General features: G+C 38.9%; 1 protein-coding gene and 1 long non-coding RNA gene across 8 annotated transcripts in view; one reads left to right on the forward strand and one right to left on the reverse strand.

Annotated features, from left to right (window-relative positions):
- LOC103546256 (uncharacterized) overlaps positions 1–20,881 on the reverse strand; it is a 389,543-nt gene that overhangs the window by 312,099 nt on the left and 56,563 nt on the right. The window lies entirely within an intron of this gene.
- Positions 8,930–20,881, forward strand: part of PNPT1 (polyribonucleotide nucleotidyltransferase 1) — a 46,352-nt gene continuing 34,400 nt past the window's right edge. Inside the window, exons 1-8 of one of the 2 annotated variants that reach the window (XM_008512716.2) lie at positions 8,930–11,074; positions 14,943–15,003; positions 15,592–15,666; positions 16,336–16,441; positions 17,763–17,812; positions 18,827–18,890; positions 18,982–19,029; positions 19,976–20,089. In XM_008512716.2, the coding sequence (XP_008510938.2) occupies positions 10,914–11,074; positions 14,943–15,003; positions 15,592–15,666; positions 16,336–16,441; positions 17,763–17,812; positions 18,827–18,890; positions 18,982–19,029; positions 19,976–20,089 (679 nt within the window). In that variant the 5' untranslated portion in view covers positions 8,930–10,913. The remainder of the gene's footprint in view (positions 11,075–14,942; positions 15,004–15,591; positions 15,667–16,335; positions 16,442–17,762; positions 17,813–18,826; positions 18,891–18,981; positions 19,030–19,975; positions 20,090–20,881) is intronic. The other variant, XM_070572657.1, reaches the window with a different exon arrangement.

The raw sequence follows: 20,881 nt of genomic DNA on the forward strand, positions 1-20,881 counted from the left end.
CATAAAAAGGGTTAACAATTTTAATGTGTATAGAATTCAAGGCTTGAATGAAGTATACCTTCTTAACAATCAAAGCAACCAAACTTCATGAAAGATAAAACTAAAACTAAAATTATCCACAAGAAAATAGTGGGGGAATGGAAAGAGTTGAACTTTGATGGGAAGAATGGAGCAAACCAGCTGAAAAAAATTAAACTAAGCTATGTATCTAAGGCCAAAACCAAATTAAAAGAGACCTAATGAGAACTAGGCAGCAGCCTAAAAGAAATCTCACATGCCCTCTTCACCCTAATATTGCCATGTTGGGAGTCCATGGGGTCTGTATTTAAATGGGAAAACGTGCAGGCATTTGCTACAGAAATTGCTGTTTTCTCATGTAATGGTATAAGCTCCATTAATGTTTAGTGGTAATGAGAATGATGCATACTGGAAGCAGGAAAAAAGACAGAGGGATTGTTTAAAGGAAGAGAAAATGCAAATGTGGGTGCCCAAATGGAATTTTTGTGAACTTACTAATCTTTGAAAGCTATTTGAAAGACTGAAAAAGACAACGAAATGTTAAAGCTAATATTACTGCTCAACTTCAAAGCCTCCTCTCTCATAAGATTGACGCATGTGTAAAACCACAACAAGAGAAGTTTTATTTTAAATGTAAACATTTCAAGGAATGGTGCATGACCTTGAACATCATCTCTTCGAAAGATAACAAGCTGTGAGAAGCTAAAGGTTTGTGATTTTAATGAGGGTTAACAATGATAATGTAAAGCTACTTTGCACACAATAGTCCATTTATTAGCAACAGCTTGTGCCTGTCTGCAAAGCCACCTGTTTCATATCTAAGACACAGTAAGTATATTTTAATACAAAACTTTAAGTTACTCTAAGACATACTAAATTTGGATCAACGTTGTCATCTTATGCAATGAGCCAAAACTCGAATGTATGGATTGCTTCTCTCCTGATCAGTCTTTTGCGTGAGTTATCAAAGGGAGAAGGAGAAAATTGGGTAAGGGATGGCTTTACGCTGTTCCTAAGCAAATATTAAAGTTAGCCTAGTCCAAAATCAGATCAAAGACATAATTATTCTGTTAAGAAACACAGAACAAATTTAAAGAGTCAGAGAAAATGTTAATATGGTCTGAAATTCCCACTAGCATAATCAACAAAAAACAACTCCAAAAATCTCCTCCAAATTTTAATCCACGTTAATTACAAATGACAAACACAGTTAATATAAACTATAATGGTCTGACTAACTTGACTGAGCATGCAATTCAATGTTGGCAAGGTCAGGCTTTTATGCTCAATTACTGTTCCTTCATGCTGACTTTAAAGAAACTGTTTTGTGAGAAGGAACAATGATCCCACTATCCTAAGAACAACTAACCAACGTGAAAATTTAAATAACAATCCAGTGGGGAATTGCATTTAGTTTGAATCCTAAAGACACACAAATATACACAAAAGTCTATTTGTAAATTGATTCTATTTGTCACAATTCTGTAAAACTTTCTCCTAGCCAGTTTGTGGCAATGAATGAAGGCATCAGGAGTGTGGTCAAACACAGGAAAATCTATCCACTAGGCAAAATGACAATGACTAGTGGTGGTAGACGTAACAAATAACTAAAGTGGTGATTGGAGGTGTTATGACACAGAGGAACACCCACGAGACTCAGCATCCGGATAACGAACCTAGCTGTTTTAAGGTGTGGAGAAATTAGAGGTGATCCCATCATTGAGGCAGACTTCTTTTTGATTCTCTTTTATTGGGAAGTAAATTTCAGTACACCAAGAGATAAAGACAAGCTGAAAGGGTTTTTACTATCCCTTATTCTCCTCCAAAAAAGTAGCAGCAAGTATTATCCTTGCATTACCTAACATGCTCCTACCCTCTGTTTTAAGATGGGAGTTTTTAGTTATCCAAATGATCCAGAGCCCCAAAACTGCTCAGTTCACTTTGTTCCTGGGGAAGATACAGAAGAGATGATTGCTACCTGCACCAGCAAGGCTGGATGACCATTACAAGGAAGGGAAATGTTCTAACCCCTGTTACTGCTTTCTTCATAGCAGAAAATGTGGGTCAGTGGTGGTACCAGTCACAGCTTTCTTTTTTTTTTTTTTTTTTTTTTATTAATGTTATGATAGATTACAACCTTGTGAGATTTCAGTTGTACATTTTTGTTAGTCATGTTGTGGGTACACCACTTCCCCCTTTTTGCCCTCCCCCCACGCCCCCTTTTCCCTGGTAACCACCGATCTGATCTCCTTATCAATATACTAACTTCCACCTATGAGTGGAGTCATATAGAGTTCGTCTTTCTCTGACTGGCTTATTTCACTTAACATAATACCCTCGAGGTCCATCCACGTTGTTGTGAATGGGCCAATTTTGTCTTTTTTTATGGCTGAGTAGTATTCCATTGCAGTCACAGCTTTCTTAATGAATCAATGACAATGATAATGGATGACAATGAGGAAAAGGTATTTTCTTAAACTTTTCCTCTATTGTCTTATCTTCAGTACCTGAGGCCTATGAATTAAATTGACAAAAGATGGATTAACAGGAGAAAAGGTATACAAATTATATTGATGTTAACATTTTTATGCGCAACAGGGGCTTCACAGAAAAGAAGTGAAAACTCAAAGAAGTGCTTAGATTCAGGGGCTGTACCATTTTAACAAATGGTGATAAATTATACAGAAGCAACTAGACAAAGGAAAGGGACTTTTGGGCTTCTAGGGGGAATAAACTGTGGGAATGTGACTACGAAATAGAAGAGGGAAACTAATGGAAGGTAAGAGTTATTTTAGTATGGTTTGTTTATGCAGACTTATCTGGGTGCCAGCCCTCCCTCTCCAGAGTCACTCTCCTCATCCTGGTATAGGAGAAGGAGGTAAATTTATGCCACCTTCACAAAAAGAAATTTATGCCCTGCTTTTAGGCAGACAAGGGGAGGGCAGAGAATTTTCCTGTATTTGGTGATTCTCACTTTCCTTCAGCTCAAAATAATCCGTATGCCAAAGTGGAATATTTTAGGGTGGCTTTTTTTTTTAAGATTTTATTTATTTCCTTTTTCTCCCCAAAGACCCTCGGTACATAGTTATATATTCTTAGTTGTGGGTCCTTCTAGTTGTGGCATGTGGGATGCCACCTCAGCACAGCTTGATGAGCAGTGCCATGTCCATGCCCAGGATCCAATCTGGCGAAACCCTGGGCCACCACAGCAGAGCACGTGAACTTAACCACTTGGCCATGGGGCCAGCCCCAATAATTTTTGTCCTTTTTTTCTTCTTTTTTCTTTAGCCCTGAGCTAACATCCACCACCAACCCTCCTCTTTTTGTTGAAGAAGATTGGCCCCAAGCTAACATCCGTGCCCATCTTCCTCTGTTTTATATATGGATGCCTGCCACAGCATGGCTTGATGAGCAGTGCTAGGTCTGCATCGGGATCTGAACCAGTGAACTCAGGCCATCAAAGCAGAACATGTGAACTTAACCACTGCGCCATCCAGCCGGCCCCAGGGTGGCATATTCTAAATGGCTTCATTATTTTACTGATTTATACATACCAATCATATATTATCTGCAACTTTTAACTGCAAATGTCAGAAGCCAAAAACAAATTCACTCAAAAAAAATCTACTGATTCACTTACCTGGATAAATTTTGTTAGAAAAATAATCCGTCTGACTGAATAAACCAGTTTCCCTTGAAATTCATGATCGCAAACCTCAAAGAGCACACAGCAATGCACCAATGTCTAGAAGTCCCTTCATGCTTCCTTAGTAGATCCACTTTTCCATCTCCCAAAATAACCTCCTTCCTAAACTTCATATACTTTCTCTTCCCCCGCCGACTCTCAGTGGCTAGACTTGCCTCAAACTTCACTAAGAAGATTGAAGTCAAACAAATTTCCTTGATCCTCCCTTAGGCAAACCTTCAAACTCACCCGCATCTGCTCATACCCTCACCTTCTCTCCCATTACAGTGAAGAAAACTTTCCTCCTGCTATGTGTAAAACAGGATGTTGAATGAGGACTTTTCCTCCTGTACCAAAATTTGGGTTAAGGCTCAAAAACTGAAAATAATGAGTGATAATTACCCCAACATTCTATACGATATAAGACATCACTTAAATAGAACCAGTCCATAATTATTAATTTCCTTCACCCATTCCAGCCAAAATAGAGAATATTTGAAATTTGGACATAGAATTGAAGAGAGTCAATGAGGTAGAGAATTGCCAGCCTAATCAGGAATGATGTGGTATTTTCCCTCCCCTCTCCATGGAGGAAGACAGAGCCTCAACCAAACCAAGCAATGGGAGCCCAAGAGAACCACTGAGAGAGAATGAGGGAAATGTTGGCATTTCCCTCCCCAAGTGGACATTTATTAAGCTGTAGAATAGCCCTGTGCTGACATGAAACAGGAGCAAACACAGTAAAAGAGCTTTCAGGAAGGCTTGACATGTCCCATAGAGCTGAAGAATTTGAATCCATTTTTTGATATTTGATTGCTGATAACTTTTAACCCTCACACTCCCTCATCTCCTTGTGCCCTACATCTTGGCAAGCTGATGAGAAAGCTTGAGTTCTCTCTCCTTTGGCACTAGTGGGAAATTCAAACCACATAAGCCTCTGCCCACCCACACATAGGGACCCTCACTCCAGTCCTATATCATAACCATATTAAAAACTCCAGGCCAGCATCCTTTCCTTGCTCTCTCAAGCCATTTTCAGACCAGCTTGTGAAGTCTGACATACTCCCTCCAAAAAGTCTCATTATGCAAATAATAAACCTTTTCATACCCACTTGGGGCATGTGTGTGTGTGACATCAGTCTTGACATCCAAAACAAATTTTGGTGAGGGTCCACCCTGCTACTTCTAAGTGGCCACACAGGGACATTTAAGATATAGACACTAGTGCTTGCTTCCCACATAAGAGAATTTGGAATGTAGAGACTTACTGGAGCCACCTGCAATGACAAGGCAAGAAAAGAGGTCAGTTTGAGACAAACTTCAAGTCTACCTATTTGGAGGGAAAGGATGTGTGGGTTTGTGGGCAAAGAGAACCCAAGGAAGCCATTTTGATGGTACTTCACCCAAGAGGGCTAAGAACCAAAATAAGAGTATCTCAGCGTTGAGAAGCTGTGCAACAGACAACAAGGAGCAGAAGCTGAGAAGATCCCAAAAGGTCACCCAGAGAATACCTAGATTAGGAAACTGAGCAATTTGGTGGTCCCAGCAGAGGTCACCAGACAACCCCCACACACACCCCATAACAGAGCTAGCTTTGGGATGTCTGTAGTAATGGTTGACATGAAAACCAGCCAGTGTCAAATAAGAACACCATTGGCTCCAGAAACTGAAAACTTTCATCCCTCTTCTGCTCCCTCCTCCTGTGTCCCAATCCTGAAAGAGCCGTAAAAATTATGGACGCAGGAGGAGGCTAAAAAAAAAACAGTGAAAGAACAAATTATACCCTTTCTTCACTTCTCTGGACTAGTGGAGAGGAGAGGTTTTGAATTGCATGTGAGACCTGTGGTTTCTGCTTAGGATGCAGAAATCTGGAAAAAGTATCCCACCCTTGTGACAATAATAACAATAACAACAGTAGCAACAAAGCCAGACAATCTGAAAATTCACAACTCTCCTAGAACCCATCAGAGAGCTAAGAGCATCCAACTAATCTGAAATCTAAGAAAAGAAAAGAGCCTCCAGTGAGAGAAGAGGATGAGCCATTGCTTACCTGGCACAGTCACCAGCAGACATTGGTAAGAAGAATTCAACTAAATTTTTTAACCAATTGCTAAAGGCCAACTGTGGGCTACGGAGAGAATATAGAACCCCTGGGGGTTGCAGACACAAAAGGAATTGGCAACTACTCACAGGATCTTCTCTGTAGACCTCACTGGGCACTCACAAAAAAGACTAGGGTAAGATCAAGAGTCCTGAGAAAGTGTCCCTCATGATGCAGGCTTGGGGAAGAAGGACAGAAGCCACTGCAGGAAAGGTGGAAGCCCCACTGGATCCTTCTCCCCTACCTCTCCTATATAAGGAATAAAAGCCTTATACACTGTGAGAAGGTAGCAAATACTATCACCCTAAGGCACTGGGAAAACCCCCAGGTGAGAGAAGGAATAGAACATAACCTTTTACACCCTGCAGAAGCAGCAGAATACATGCTGGGCCCAGAATTACAGCTGGGAGAGGGGCATGAGCACAGAGATGCTACTCCCACCCAAAAACCAGGGACACAATACCTTCCTAAGACTGAGGGTCAATTAGAACAGCATGGCCCCTCAGCTCCCATCTCCAGGGTAACAACCTTCTAGGAACAAGTAACAGTGGTCTACTGCTGGGAGAGTGTACAGAAAGACCCTCTCTGAGGAGCAGTGCACAGGGAAGCAGGAAACAGAGGGCATACTCAGATGAGTTCTGAAGAGAATTTAGTGAAAGGGCTATTTACAGACTATTTACTAGATTCTGAAACTAACAATTAGAATGCTGAGGCACAGAGGGATAAGCAACAGTGGGAAACTGTTAAGGCTTGAAGTGGCAAGGAGAAGAAACAGTGTAATTGGAGTGATAGCTAGAGCCAAGAAAGCTGGGCCACCTGGCAAGTGCTGTAGTGACAGGCGGATGCAGTCAATGCCACACCATAAAGAATTATGGTTCCATATTTTTAGTTTCTCTCTCTTCTTGCCCTCTGATATCCTGCTGGTGCCTCCTGTTGGCTGACCCAATCAAAAGTCAGAGGGCCAGGGAGCTGGGGTGTTTCAATCCATATATCAGCCACTTGGGGCACAGAGCAGAGCTGAGAAGGGTAGTGAATGGATGGAGTGGGTGCAAATGGAAAATACCCAAAATAATACATCCTAGCTTTCCTCCTGCATCAACACTGGCTCCATCTCCACAGCCTTGGCAGCCTCTCCCTCCTCAGGACTTAGACCCAGGCCTTCTTCTCTTTTCTCCCTACCATCTCTCTAGGTGATATCAGGCATTTCCATGGCTTGTGATGTCATTGGTATGCTGATTACTCACATATTACTCTAGTCGTCTCCTTGAGTCCTACGCTAAGATCCAACTGTCTTGACAGCTACTCTTGAGTACCCCAGATACTGCATTTCTGACCCATCTAAGCTTATTAATAGCCTTAATTCCCCTCTCCCAGTATCCAATTCACCAGCAAGTCCTATCAATTCCAACGCTAAAATATATTCCAAATCTGTCCATCCTTTCTCCTTGTCACATTTGCCACCCTATTACTCCTAATCTTTACGCTTCTCTCTTGTCCTCCTCCAATCTATTCTGGACTCAGCAGCCAGAGGGACCATCTTAAAATGTAGACTAGATCATGCTACTTCCCTCTTTAAACTTTCCAGTGCCTTTCTCTCCTACTCCATCTCTGCAATACTCCTACTTACTGTTCTCTAGCCACACTGGCCATTCCGTGTCCTCACAGAAGCCAAACTCTTTCCTGACTCAGGGGCAACCCTCCTCCCTGCAAGTTGCTGCTCCCACCTGGCCCCCATGTTTCAGAAGCTGTCTCTTTCTTATCCTTCAGAGCTGCTTAAATGTCTCCTCGTCAGGAAGGCTTTCCCTAGCCATCTTACTTGAAGTAAGTTCTCCCTCCAACCTGTTATTCTCAATCTTCGCACCTAGTTTATTTCCTTCTTAGCCTTAATCACAGTCTAATTTTTCTGTTTATTTGTTTGGTTGTGTTTTTGTCAGACTCTCATTCTAGACTGCAAGCTCCAAAAAGCAGGGATTATTATGTCCAATGACTGTCTCAATACCCCTATATCCCCTAAGCCTAGCATAATGCCTGGCATAACTCAGGTATTCAATAAATATTATAAAACCTTATTACGTTTTCCATGTGCCAGGGACTATGCTTAGTTCCATAAAAATGAGATTGCATTTAAATCTGCATAATAATCCCAAGAGGTAGGTACTGTTATCATTGTCATTTCAGAAATGAAACTGAGGCATAGGAAGGGTAAGCAACTTACCAAGAGTCACATGTTTAGGAGGCGAAAGAGGTGAGATTCAAACCTAGACAATCTAATGACAGAGCCAGCACTTTTAATCACTATGCAACACCTACTCCCACATTCACTTCCATGCATGAAATATGACTATATGAATTAATTAAGTGGAAGGACAGACATAAATTGTACCCATAAGTCAGCCTGGGGAAATCAGAATGGATAGTAATGAAGCTGAGACCTGAAAACTGAGTTTGACAGATTAATACATGGAAGGGAATGGGTGCCAAGCATCGAGAATCCTACATGCAAAGACACAGAGGCAGGAGAGAGGGTGGTATGTTTGAGCAGAACAAGTAGTTCAGTTTACCTGGCAAATAAAATGAGGAGAGGGAGGGAGGGAAATAGGGTAGTAAGTCGAAATCGATGAGGCTAAATAGGAAATACTTAGAACCCACACAAGCAGTTTAGATTTTATCCTGTAGATTAAAGATTTAGGAAGCCACTGAAGAAACAATCAGGATGGAGACACAATTAGATTTACGATTCAGAAAGATCCCTCTGCCAATGGTGTAGAGCAGTCTTTCTTAAAGTTGAGTAGGTTACATTCTTTCCAGAGAAAAAATTTTCAGGGACTCCTTCAGTGTCTGCTGATACTTCTTATGTTGCTTAAATACTTGGAAATATATAACAAGACATAAACTCCTTATTCTTGTAGCTCTTAGACAGTCATAAAACTAAAATAAATGTATCTACTGTCTAAACCAAACTGCAAACCAAATTAAATTTCAATTAACAATAATTTAATGCAATGATGTTTCACTTAAATGAAATTGTTACTCAGAGCATGTAGTGGTATTAACTTTTTTGATGCAGGTTCATTGGAGTTTGAAGAAAAGAGAAAAGGAGATCTGAGAAACACTGCTGATGAATTTAAACTGGATCACTTTTAATGTCCTTGAAGACTTATAGGTAAAGAAATTCCTTTTAAATTACACTTTGGCTGTCAAACAATACTGTGCAGAACTATACTTCTAGAATGTCACATTTCAGATTGAACCTCACGGATCATAGCTTCAGTAATTAAAACCACAAGAATTTAAACTTTTTATATTTTTATTTCTATGTTAATCTTAAAAAGCTTAGTATAAACTCCTGGATCATCTGTATGACTACTTCATAACAAAGCTACGCCACAAGATTTCAGAACCCACTTTTGCCTTTGAGTTTCTGATCCACTTACTACCATTTCAATTATTTTGTATTGGTGTGAGGAAACAGGTGGGCTTAACATGTAAATGGTGCCTTCTAGCATTAGCAGCTGGATGAAAGCTAACTGATCCATGTATTCTAAAGGAAAGACGGTTGTTTGGTATTTCAGAGGAGATTAAAGAGAAAATTAAGAAACGGCTGGATCAAAGCTGGATCTACCATTTATAGTTCTGACAGTGTGCCAGATACTGTGACAAACCTCTTACATCCTCTATCACACTTAATCTTTACAAAAACCCTGTGAGATTCACAATATTATCCATTTCTATAGACAAAGAAACTGAAGTTCAGAGAGCCAGGGTCAGATAACTAGTAAACGACAGAGCCAAGATTGGGACCACTCAGGACTAACTGCAAGTCTATGCTCTGAACTATTAGGCAATACGCCTGAATGAAAATGATGATATGGTACTTAAGCACATTACCAAAAGGTGATTTAGTATTCCTTTTTTTGTAAATCCAAAGTCATGTTGTATTATGGCAAGTAGATTCTGACAGACTTGTCATCATGATAGGTTTCAATGGGTTGGTCTTGAAAACACAGTGGCAACATAAGGTAAACACAAAGGTGGAGGAAGAGGCAAAGACTACTTTAACACTAAATACCCATAGACAGAGTTGTCGTAATCCCTTCAATTGGCATGGAAATTCCAAATCAGTGATAATAGCTCATGAAAGCAAGGAGTCAGGAAAGCAAAGGTGGCTGCCTTGCCACCAAATCATTTTTCTGTTTGGAGTGCCACATTTTTAGTTCTTAAACCATGCTGGAGTGTGTGTTGGGTTTTGTTTGGATATCTTTTGGGAAGGGATTTATAACCTTAAAAGAGAAATAAGACTCTCATAATAGAAAAATGGTCATTGGTTCATTCAAAGATTTTCTAACAGACTGGATTAAGAGGGGTGGGAGAAATTTATCCACCTGCTAACATTTTGTCAAATTCCAAAAACATTTTTTTCATTTTCCAAAACATTTTTTATATAAAGCTGACATTTTGCATTTAAGAGTTGGTCTAGAAAATATTAACATTTGACCAAAAAGGGCAGAGAAATGAATTTTTAAACATTAACAATGGAAATGATGAATCAAAATAACGATAAAGATATCTAAAATAATGATATAGGTCAATAAGAAATGAAATCAACTTACTAGAAATAAATTAATGCAAACCTTTGCAGTAAAATATTTGTTGTGTGAAATTCATAAAATAAAAACCAGGGCCGAGGAGGGCAGAGAGAGATCTCTTTCCATGATCCACCACACAAATTCTCCTAATTCTTATCTCACAGAGGCCATATAGTAATAATGTGTTGTCTGATGACTTCTATTATTACCATATTTACTCTACTTATTAAAAGCATTCTTCTAGGACTTTCTTTTAAACTACAATAGCAAAAAACAAACAAAAATACCCGTTAGTTTTATAACTGACTTTCATTGGCAGATACTGAAAGAGGAAAGATACGGTGTCACAATCGCGTTCAGACAGGTTTGACCCTCTCTAGTCTTCGTAGAAAACGGCCAAAGTTTCCGCTTCAGCGGCGTTCCCCAGAAGCACCACGGAAACGAAACTGCATCAAGCTCCGCCGCACTATCTGCAGAGTGAGCCAATCAGGGCGCAGCCCGGGTTGATCGCGTGCCGGGTGTCATGGCGGCCTGCAGGCATTGCTGCTCGTGCCTCCGGCTCCGGCCCCTGGGTGATGGTCCCCTCCGTCTGCCAGGCCGGGATCGGGCGCTCACCCAGATGCAGGTGCGAGCACTATGGGGTGGCGCGGGGTCTCGAGCCGTGGCCGTGGACTTAGGCAGCAGGTAAGGAATGGCGTGCGTTCTCTGTCCTTTCACGAGGCGTCCTGTCTGGCCAGCCCAGGTACATTCATCTCCTAGGGTAGGAATCAGGAAACCCAGATCTCTTTACCCCAAACTTAATTCCAAGTTTTCCTTTCCTGGTTTGGAGTTTGTCTCCTAGCATCGTAGCCCTTCCCGCACTGTCTCAGCCTCATGTCCTTTGCTTCTTGGCTCTCCCTCTTGCCCTGTTCTGGGCTTCCATTCTCTAGCTGAGTCTGCCCACCTGACTTCCATTCTCTTTACTTCCGGGGACTCCTGTACTCTGAAATGGGAAACGTCCCACCTCGGGATAATGAGTTGACAATGGATGCTAGATCATTCAGTCTAATTTATTGCCCAAAAGCCTGGCCAGTATGACCCTGGATAAGAAGGGAAGGGAAACGTCAGTTTATTGAACACTAGTTATATGATACTCTCTTTTTAAACCTGCAGTAAAGGTTCTATTAACCCCATTTTATAGTTAAGACTACAGAGGCTCAGAAAAAGTTAAGTAACTTTCTCAGTCATCAAAGGTACTACTATGAAACTAGGTGGATTTTGAACTTGTGTTTCTCTGTTACAAAACCCATACTTTTTCCAGGGGTCTGTTTGCCTGAATTCACGTCTAAAGTCACTATTTAAAAACTCCTACTTGAATCATTTTTAGAACAAATAAAACTAACGCTTACTTTATATATGTACATGTTTAACATGTACTTTAGAACAAATTTGACCCTAGTTCATACAAAGAGCTGGAAAATCTAGCTTTGGATCCAGGCCTTCCTCCCTAACTTACTGACTGATCTTGGACAAGTTACTTCACCACTTTTTTCACAAAATGAAGAGACTGGATTAGATCAAAGGCCTGCAAACTTGTTCTGTAAGGGGCTAGATAGTAAATATTTTAGGTTTTGTGAGCTGCATACTGTCTGTCACATATTCATGTGTGTTTACAAACCCTTTGAAAGTGTAAAAAACATTCTTAGCTGAAAGGCTGTACAGAAACAGGCTATAGTTTGTTGACCCCTAGACTAGATGATCTCTAAGGCTCTTTCCACCTCTGGCATTCTTTGATTCTGAGTTTTTGAGGGAGTGGGTATCTCTTCCATTCTTCAAGGACTCAATAGTCTTCGTTGAAGAAATGCACCAGAACATTTCATTCAACAGACACCTACTATGTGCTAGGGACTCAAAGTAACAAGATCAGCCCCTGCCCTCCAAATTTCCCATAAACAAACTACTTTGATTAGTCAACCTGAACCTTTTTTGTAACTAGTTCTTTTTAACCTGTATCATGTGTTGTAACAACTAGATTCATAAATATCATACCTGCTGAGTAAATCAATTCTTTTAGCTTTGTCATAAGTTTGTTGTTTGGAGCATTTGAGTGGCTACTATGTAACATGCACTTTATATTTGTTATCATATGTATTCTTCACAATGCCCTAGGAGGTGGATACATACTACTGTGGTAAGTGTTTTTCAGATAGTGTATTTAATACTCACAGTAACCTTTGAGGCAACTATTTGATTTTCATTTCAGCAAGCTTTTATTGAGCATCTACTTTGAACAGGGCACAGGAGATAGAGTCTGATGAGGGAGTAAGATAAACACAGGTTCAGTATTGGGAAAATCACTGTGGGAGAGGTCTGGACAAGGTGCTAAGGGAGCACAAAGGCATACTTATCCCACCCTAAAGCTTGCCATTGGAGGTGAATCTTGAAGGGCGAGGAGGAATTAGCAAGGAGAAAGCAGATAAAGTGGCAAGTATAGTTACAGAGAAGTGAGAGAGTGCATTTGAGTAGTTACAAATAACTCACTGTGGATGGAGCAAAAGGTGAAATGTGAGTTTAGCAACATATGCGAGGCTAATCTTAAGGGTAGGTGTTTGTTTTTGTTTTTGTTTTATATTACTGAATTTTTCTTGGTAGAAGTTGGAGGAAGGTGGTTACATTCCCTATCATTCTGCAAATATTTCTAAAAATGTTCATTAAGCATCTCTCTCCCTGGAGTTCTACTTCCTGTGGCAGGTGGCTCCTCTCTTCCCTTTCTCTGTTTCTCAGTTACCTCCTCCCAGTCTTCTCCCTACCAATAGGATCTCCCTGCTCATCTTATCCTTTTTATTATTTATTTTTTCGAAAGTAGTTTTTAATTAGGTATTCACTTACATGGTTCAACATTTAAAAAGCCCAAAAATCTCCTCATACAGTTCCATAGCCACCCAGTTCCAATCCCCAGAAACTACTGATGTGTTATCAATTTTGTACGTATTTAGAGCTATCTGATACATAAAATATAGGAGAGTAAATTGGTAAGAGGTAAAATCAACCATGAAATACAAAAGTACTAACAATTTTGCACCAAAAACAGAACTAAAAGTGCAGGGACAGAAAAAAATTACATAGGTTAGTTAACATCAGCTGAAATCATGAGCTATAATGGAGAGTAGCCACCTGGTTCTTTGCATAATATAAATTGCAAACACCTGGAAGAAAAACAGTTTGAATTAGGGCAGTCACCAAGGCAGGACCATAGAACTATCTGGTGAGTGACCTAGGACCCCTAAGGAGACACTGGGTAGACTCAACAGAGGGAACAAAGAAGGTAGAATTTGGTGTTTGAATAAATATATAAATCCAAGAATGCATGTTTGAGAACATCTTGGGTACTGCAGACATGTTTGTTTTTCTCACTGATTTGATCAGTCCCCATTGTAGATATATTCGTGTTAGAAGCTTAACAGTGCTTCCCTGGCTCCACTTCTCTGCCTGTTGATACAAGAGGGCTGGTTCTTAGCCAGGGAGGGGATAGTCCATTCCTTGGCTCATGCTGTTGAGTACATGTGCTCTCTTCTTTGGGACAATGCTAGTGCCTACATATAGATGGGGCCATGTACCTGGTTTTCACCAGTGGAAGCTGAGAAGAAGTGATACATGTTATCCTCAGACCGAAGTGGTCAGAATATGCCACTGTGGGCAATCCCAAAAATTCTGGGTCAAGATCCCCATCAGTGGAATAGAACTGTAGCTTTCAGAGCTCTTCTCTGTGTCTTGGGCTCACTTCAATCTATTTAGAGATACTACCCACCCCATCACAGGTATCACTCAGACATTCATAATTCACATTAGTAGATGGAATTCCAATTCCTGGTATGTCTTGAGAAGTACTGGTAGCATATTCTTTTTTAGGATCAAACAAAATTTCAAGACCCCAAATTTACGTTTGACCACATAAAACCTTAATTTAATACAGTCATGAGCTGCATAACGATGTTTCAGTCAACAACAGACTGCATATATGACGGTGGTCCCGTAAAATTAGTACCATATAGCTTAGGTGTATAGTAGGTCATACCATCTAGGTTTGTGTAAATGCATTCTATGATGCTAGAATAATGACAATATCACCTAATTATGCATTTCTCAGAACTTGCCCCCATCCTTAAGCAGAGCATGACTACTGATTTCAGCAGTAGGTGGGTGGTGATCTGATGCTACTTTCTGTCTCTGTACATTTGCCTATTCTGGGCATTTCATATGAATGGGATCATATGATATGTGTCTTTTGTGACTGCCTTCTTTCATTTAGCATAATGTTTCCAAGGCTTATCCATGTTGTAACAAGTATCAGTAGTTCATTTTTTTTTATGGCTGAACAGTATTACACTTTATGTGTTATACCACATTTTGTTTGTTCATTCATCAGTTGACAGACATTTGAGTTGTTTCCATTTTGGGGCTATTATGAATAATGCTGCTGTGAACGTTCGTGTGCAAATTTCTGCATGGATATGTGTTTTCCTTTGTACTGGTGACCTAAGTCCTTTTGTATTGAATTTTTATTTTTAAACAGAAAATTAGAAATATCCTCTGGAAAACTGGCCAGATTTGCAGATGGCTCTGCTGTAGTACAGGTAAAAAGTCTAGGTTTTAAAATTTTCGTCTTAAAAACGGTTATGGAGACCAGTACTGACTATCTTTATAACATAATGTAACTTAGAATTGTGGTGCTGGAAATTAATTCAGACCATTTCTAGCGTCAGAACCATTCCAGACAACTAGGGAGTCAGAGGGCTGGATATATTAAGATCTCTTCCAAACTTGGGGTTCTCTTTTATTCTGTTAATAAATTGTAATGCTTTTCTAGAGAAAGTGATTTTATTGTTTTCTTTAATACTAATATTTAAGAAATTTTTCTTTATATATAACCTAAATTTCCTCATAAGAAGTAGAAAATCAATTGGATGTAACTAAGCTATCAGTGAACTTTTCTCCTTTTAGTTCTATTGCTTTCGAAAAGCTCAGTGACTATTCTAATATAGATCATGATCATGTAAAAGAGATCAAGGTAGGACTATTTGTGAATTATTATTTTCATTGTCATGGAGTCATGGAATAACAGTTCTCTTTCCTTGGGTTTAACTGGAACGAGGTTTCATTCAGTCACTACTTATATGTTAATATGAGTTTAAAGGAATTTACCAGTGTTGTTTATATTTAAGTCAGGTGACACTGCGGTGATGGTCACAGCAGTCAGTAAAACAAAACCTTCACCTTCCCAGTTCTTGCCTTTGGTGGTAAGTATTTACTGATTTACCTGAACTGTAATATAGCATAAATGTAGAATTTGTGATATTTTTGTACAGTGTAATGGGTGCAAAATGTAAACTTCATACAACAAAGGATTTTCCTTGTTTGATACTGAGTCATTAAACGAATTTAAATTGATTGCTTCATAACCACTTCTCATATTAGCAGTAAGCATAGTTTAGAATGTCCAGATGCATTGAGTTGACAAGAACAGTGGAAGTGCATGAGTCCTTTGATGTTGAGTGAACATTGCTTTCATAGGTTTTCCTTCAGTATGATTCTGCAAGTATATGTTTAGTGAAGAGTTAGGATTTTTTGGCTTCTTTCTATTATGAAAAGGGGAATGCAGTTACAATTAACAGAGTTTATACAAAAAAGGCAATGTTTGACTTGCCCAGAATAAGCTACTGTGGGAAGTAGTGAGGCTAGATAGTCATCTGACTGCTAAGTGAAGACTTTTTTTAAAATCAGTTTGCTGAAACATTTCTCCTTTCCCCAAGAGATACAAAATGCTAAAAGTAAATAAAATCCTCTTAGTCTGGAATGTGTTGTTAGCAGCCTCAGGAGAATTAGTATCAATATAGTAGTTCTTGGGGGATAGTTTGTTATTACAAAAAGGAGTCAAATGAATTTCATTTTTTTCATTGCTACTTCAGGTTGACTATAGACAGAAGGCTGCTGCAGCAGGTAGAATTCCCACAAACTATCTTAGAAGAGAGATTGGTTCTTCTGATAAAGAAATTCTTACAAGTCGAGTAATAGGTAAGATATTAAGATAGAGGCATTAACCGTCTTTGATATTCCTGTGTTAGCATCTCTTCTCTTCCATCTGTGTTCTACAGTCTCTCTTGAATTTTTCTTCATTACATGAACACCACCTGAAATTATTTACTCTCTGTATCACCTCATTTAAATGTGGGCTCCATGAGAGAAAAACCTTTCTGTTTGTTCACTACTGAATCCCTTGTACCTGGTATACTACCTGGCACAAAACAGGCATTCAGTAAATATTTGTTGACTAAACAAATGAATCTCTATTGAGCATATAAATTCTGTGGCTCACGGCTCTCTGTTGAACCTATCCCTAGTATTTTTCATTTTCATGTTCCGTATAGTAATTCTTTTTTTTTTTTCCTGCTTTATCTCCCCAACCCCCCCCCCCCCCCCCGTACATAGTTGTATATCTTAGTTGCAGGTCCTTCTGGTTGTGGGATGTGGGACACCGCCTCAACGTGGCCTGATGAGCGGTGCCATGTATGCGCCCAGGATCTGAATCCTGGGCCGCCACAGCAGAGTGCACGAACTTAACCACTTGGCCACGGAGCCAGCCCCTTATAATTCTTGAAAGCATTATATTCATTAACCACTGAAATATGTCTATAATCTTTCAAATCTTTGATATCCTTAAATATTGTAGGATCATATGTAGTTTATAGCTCTTCTACACATAAATTGCTAGTGTGTGTAGTTATATGCATTTGTCACACACAGAATGCCAAGGAAGGATTTTCTTTTGGTCTGCTCTTAATCTTTCCTATTCTTTTTTTTAAGATTGGCCCTGAGCCAACATCTGTTGACAGTCTTCCCCTTTTTTTCCCTCCCCAAAGCCCCAGTGCATAGCTGTATATCCTAGTTGTAAGTCCTTCTAGTTCTTCTATGTATGATGCCACCACAGCATGGCTTGATGAGGCATGCAGGTCCGCGCCCATGATCCAAACCAGCAAGCCCCAGGCCATGGAAGTGGAGCACATGAACCTAACCACTAAGCCCCTTAATCGTTCCTGTTCTCTCCTCTACTTATATATGAAAAGTTGCTCCTCAATTTTAGAATTGTGTTTTCTTGCCCTAGTAATTTTTTCTTGTTAGGGCATGGTGTGTATTAATTGAAACACTGACATTCATCTATGTCCTCTCAGTAAATCAGTCCAAGGGATTTTTTTATTTTTATTTTTACTTTTTTCTTGACATTGAATAGCTAGCTGTATTATTTTTTTAGCCTGGTGTTTAATGGGGAAAAGTTTTGAACTGTAAAACAACTTCTGTCAGTACTAGTTAATGTCTTCTCTTTGTTTTGTTTTGGCAGATCGTTCAATTAGACCTCTCTTTCCAGCTGGCTACTTTTATGATACACAGGTAGGTTCTGCTTTAGGTTTATTTGTTTCCACTTCAATCAAAACTAACTTAAGGAATCTCTATAATACCTCCTAGGCTAAACATTGTAAAGAATACACAGTAAGAATTTTTGGTGATGCTGCTGCATTTTATATTGTTTTTTTAAAAAGATGGCTAACATTTACTCAGTGTCACTTTGTGCTGATACCTGAATTATGAGTAGGCATTAGCCAGCCAAGGAGTTTGGGGAAAGCATTGCAGACAGATGGAATGGGAAGTATGAAAGCCCTGAGGCAGGAAAGAAATTGGTGAGTCTGAAAGAAGGAAGGTCATTGTGATTGAGGTGGGTGGGGATAGATGAGGCTGGGCCATACAGGTCATATTAGTAACAGTGGCTAGAATAATCAAAACAACTTACCTTCATTACCTTTCTTTATTAATGGGTCCTCTAAACCTCTGCTTTGTTATATTTTAATAATTTCTGAAATTATTTTCTTTCAGAATAATGACCCATATACACTTTATTTGATAAAAAGAAATATGCCCTGCAAATAGGCCTTTGCAAGGATGTCACAGCCTCAAGAAGTTATTTTCTTTAGTGTATAACGTAGGCTTATTATTGCAGTGTAAAGTAATTCATTGGTTTGTTTTCTCTATGCTTACAAACAGAAGACAAAAATACTTTTATGTAATAGAAATAGCCAACATTTACTGTGTACTTGCAACATGCCCAGCATTGTGGTAAATGCTTTACACACAATATTTCCTGTAATTTTCCAGGAAACTTTTAGGAAGACGCTGCTATTGTTTTTCCCTTTTAAAGATGAGGAAACTTTTGAGGCTTGATTTAAGGAATTTGTCCAAGGTCAAGCATGTAGTTAAATGATAGCCAGAATTCAGGGTTTGACTATAAAGCCCATACTTTTAACCATATAGTGCTGCTATAGTTTAGGCCAAGATGTTCACGTAAATGATAATCCTGCCAAAACAAGTAGTTTTTTTTAAGCACTTTGAATTTTTTTTTACCTTCTACAGGTCCTTTGTAATCTGTTAGCAGTAGATGGTGTTAATGAACCTGATGTCCTAGCAATTAATGGTGGTAAGTATAAAAATAAAGATTAAAATGATCACTTGATTTTTTTAAAGCAATGAAATATTTTATTTCAGCTTTTGTCTTTTCTTTTTTTAAGCTTCTGTAGCCCTCTCATTATCAGATATTCCTTGGAATGGACCTGTTGGTAAGTTAGGATTTGAACATAAACATTTGTGTTTTTTCAGAAAATGCTAGTGAGCATGCTAACACAAGGTCGTAGATTTGTTGACTCCAATTTATCATCTCTTAGGGAGTTGAATTAGATGACAGACATTCTAAGACTCCTTTCTGCTCTTTGAGACATTTTCATCCTTGCTTTGGGTTTCATTTCTGATAGCAATATGTTATGGTGTTAGAGATTTTATGTCACTGGATATTTTGACTTCTTAGTTACCTCTTCTATATGAGGAGTTTTTTTTCTTTTGACTGGAAAATTGTCAGAGTACATATTCTCAGAATAAAACAAACGTGTTTGTAATTTACAGCTGTTATAAGTCATAATCATGCAATGTAAAAATAATTCATAAAGTAAATAATTATTGTGTCATAAATGCCAGATACTGACCTAAACACTGAAAGAACAAAGGCACACTAGGCACTAGCAATACAAAGATGAATGAGGCAGTTCTTGCTTTCAGCGTAAGTATGGGAAAGAGACAAGTAATTATTTATAAACAGTATTATAAAGGTATAGCAAAGTACTAAGAAAATGATAGAGAAGGTCGAGTTTACCCTTGTAAGGTCAGATTGTGAAGGAGGGCTTCCCAGAGTAGTCAACATTTAAGCTGAACCTCAGTAGAATCAGATAGTAAGCATTTGTTTTGGAGAAAGTACATTCTAGATCAAGAGAAGAGCATGAGCATAATCGCAGAGGTGTGGAAGAAACGGTGAAATCTGAGCAACTCAGAGTGGTCCAGTGAGGCCAGAAGGTAGGGTAGGGTAGGATGCCCTGTGGGCCTTAAATACCGTGGTAGAAATAGGGATTTTATTATGGTCATAATTGAAGATAGGGATTGAAGCCATTGCTGGAATAATGTCTTGCAAAGTGAGTTTTTACTAAATAATTGCCAACATTTCATTATATATTTTAGGGGCAGTACGAATAGGAATGATTGATGGAGAATGTGTTGTTAACCCAACACGAAAAGAAATGTCTTCCAGTACTTTAAATTTAGTGGTTGCTGGAGCACCTAAAAGTCAGATTGGTAAGTAGTTTAAGTACTACATTCTGGATTATACTTACAAGTTCTGGCATCTTAAAAATGCATTTAAACTCTTTTTGGTATGTATGTTTTGTCAGTTAGCCATAAAGATTTTTGTTTTGTTTTATTGCTGCCCTATTTTGGTAGTGCTCTTACTTCAGATCAAACAATACCTAAGATTATAGAATGTTGTACGACTTTAATTGAAATATACAAAAATCTTTACCAAGGGATTTCTTTTTATAAGAAATTCTTTTTAGACTGGTAAGCTAGTCTAAAAATTAAAGTTCTAAATCTGGTAATAAATTGTTTTTTAGTTTAAATATGTTAATTCAGCTAATTCAGTCATTCTAAGCCTGTGTGATGTCTTCTGAGAAAGAAGTAACCTATTTCCAGGAGGTGGAAACTAGTAATAAAGTAGAAGAAATGCACTCACCATGGGTCACCTTCACTCCTTGTAACAAAAATGTCATAATTGCACGATTGAAAATCAGAGGCTGGTTGTGTTAAAGGAGAATAGGCTCTAGCAGTCAGAATGACCTGGGTTTGAAACCCAGCATCTGCCACATACTTAGCCATGTGACTTTGAACAAATTAATTAAGGTCTCTTATCATCAGTTTATTCCACTATGTGACATTTGATGTCTGGGACTTTTTGACATGGGATCTTCTGATATGGGAACATTCTGATGATACGTAAACTACTAACCTTTTAGTGCTTTTTTGTACAATTAATGTGTGAAACACATTTCTAGCTTTTTCTTTTGGAATGTTGGTAAGTTAGAATTAGGTACT

Source organism: Equus przewalskii, chromosome 14 (genome assembly GCF_037783145.1).
Source record: "Equus przewalskii isolate Varuska chromosome 14, EquPr2, whole genome shotgun sequence".
Lineage (NCBI taxonomy): Eukaryota > Metazoa > Chordata > Mammalia > Perissodactyla > Equidae > Equus > Equus przewalskii.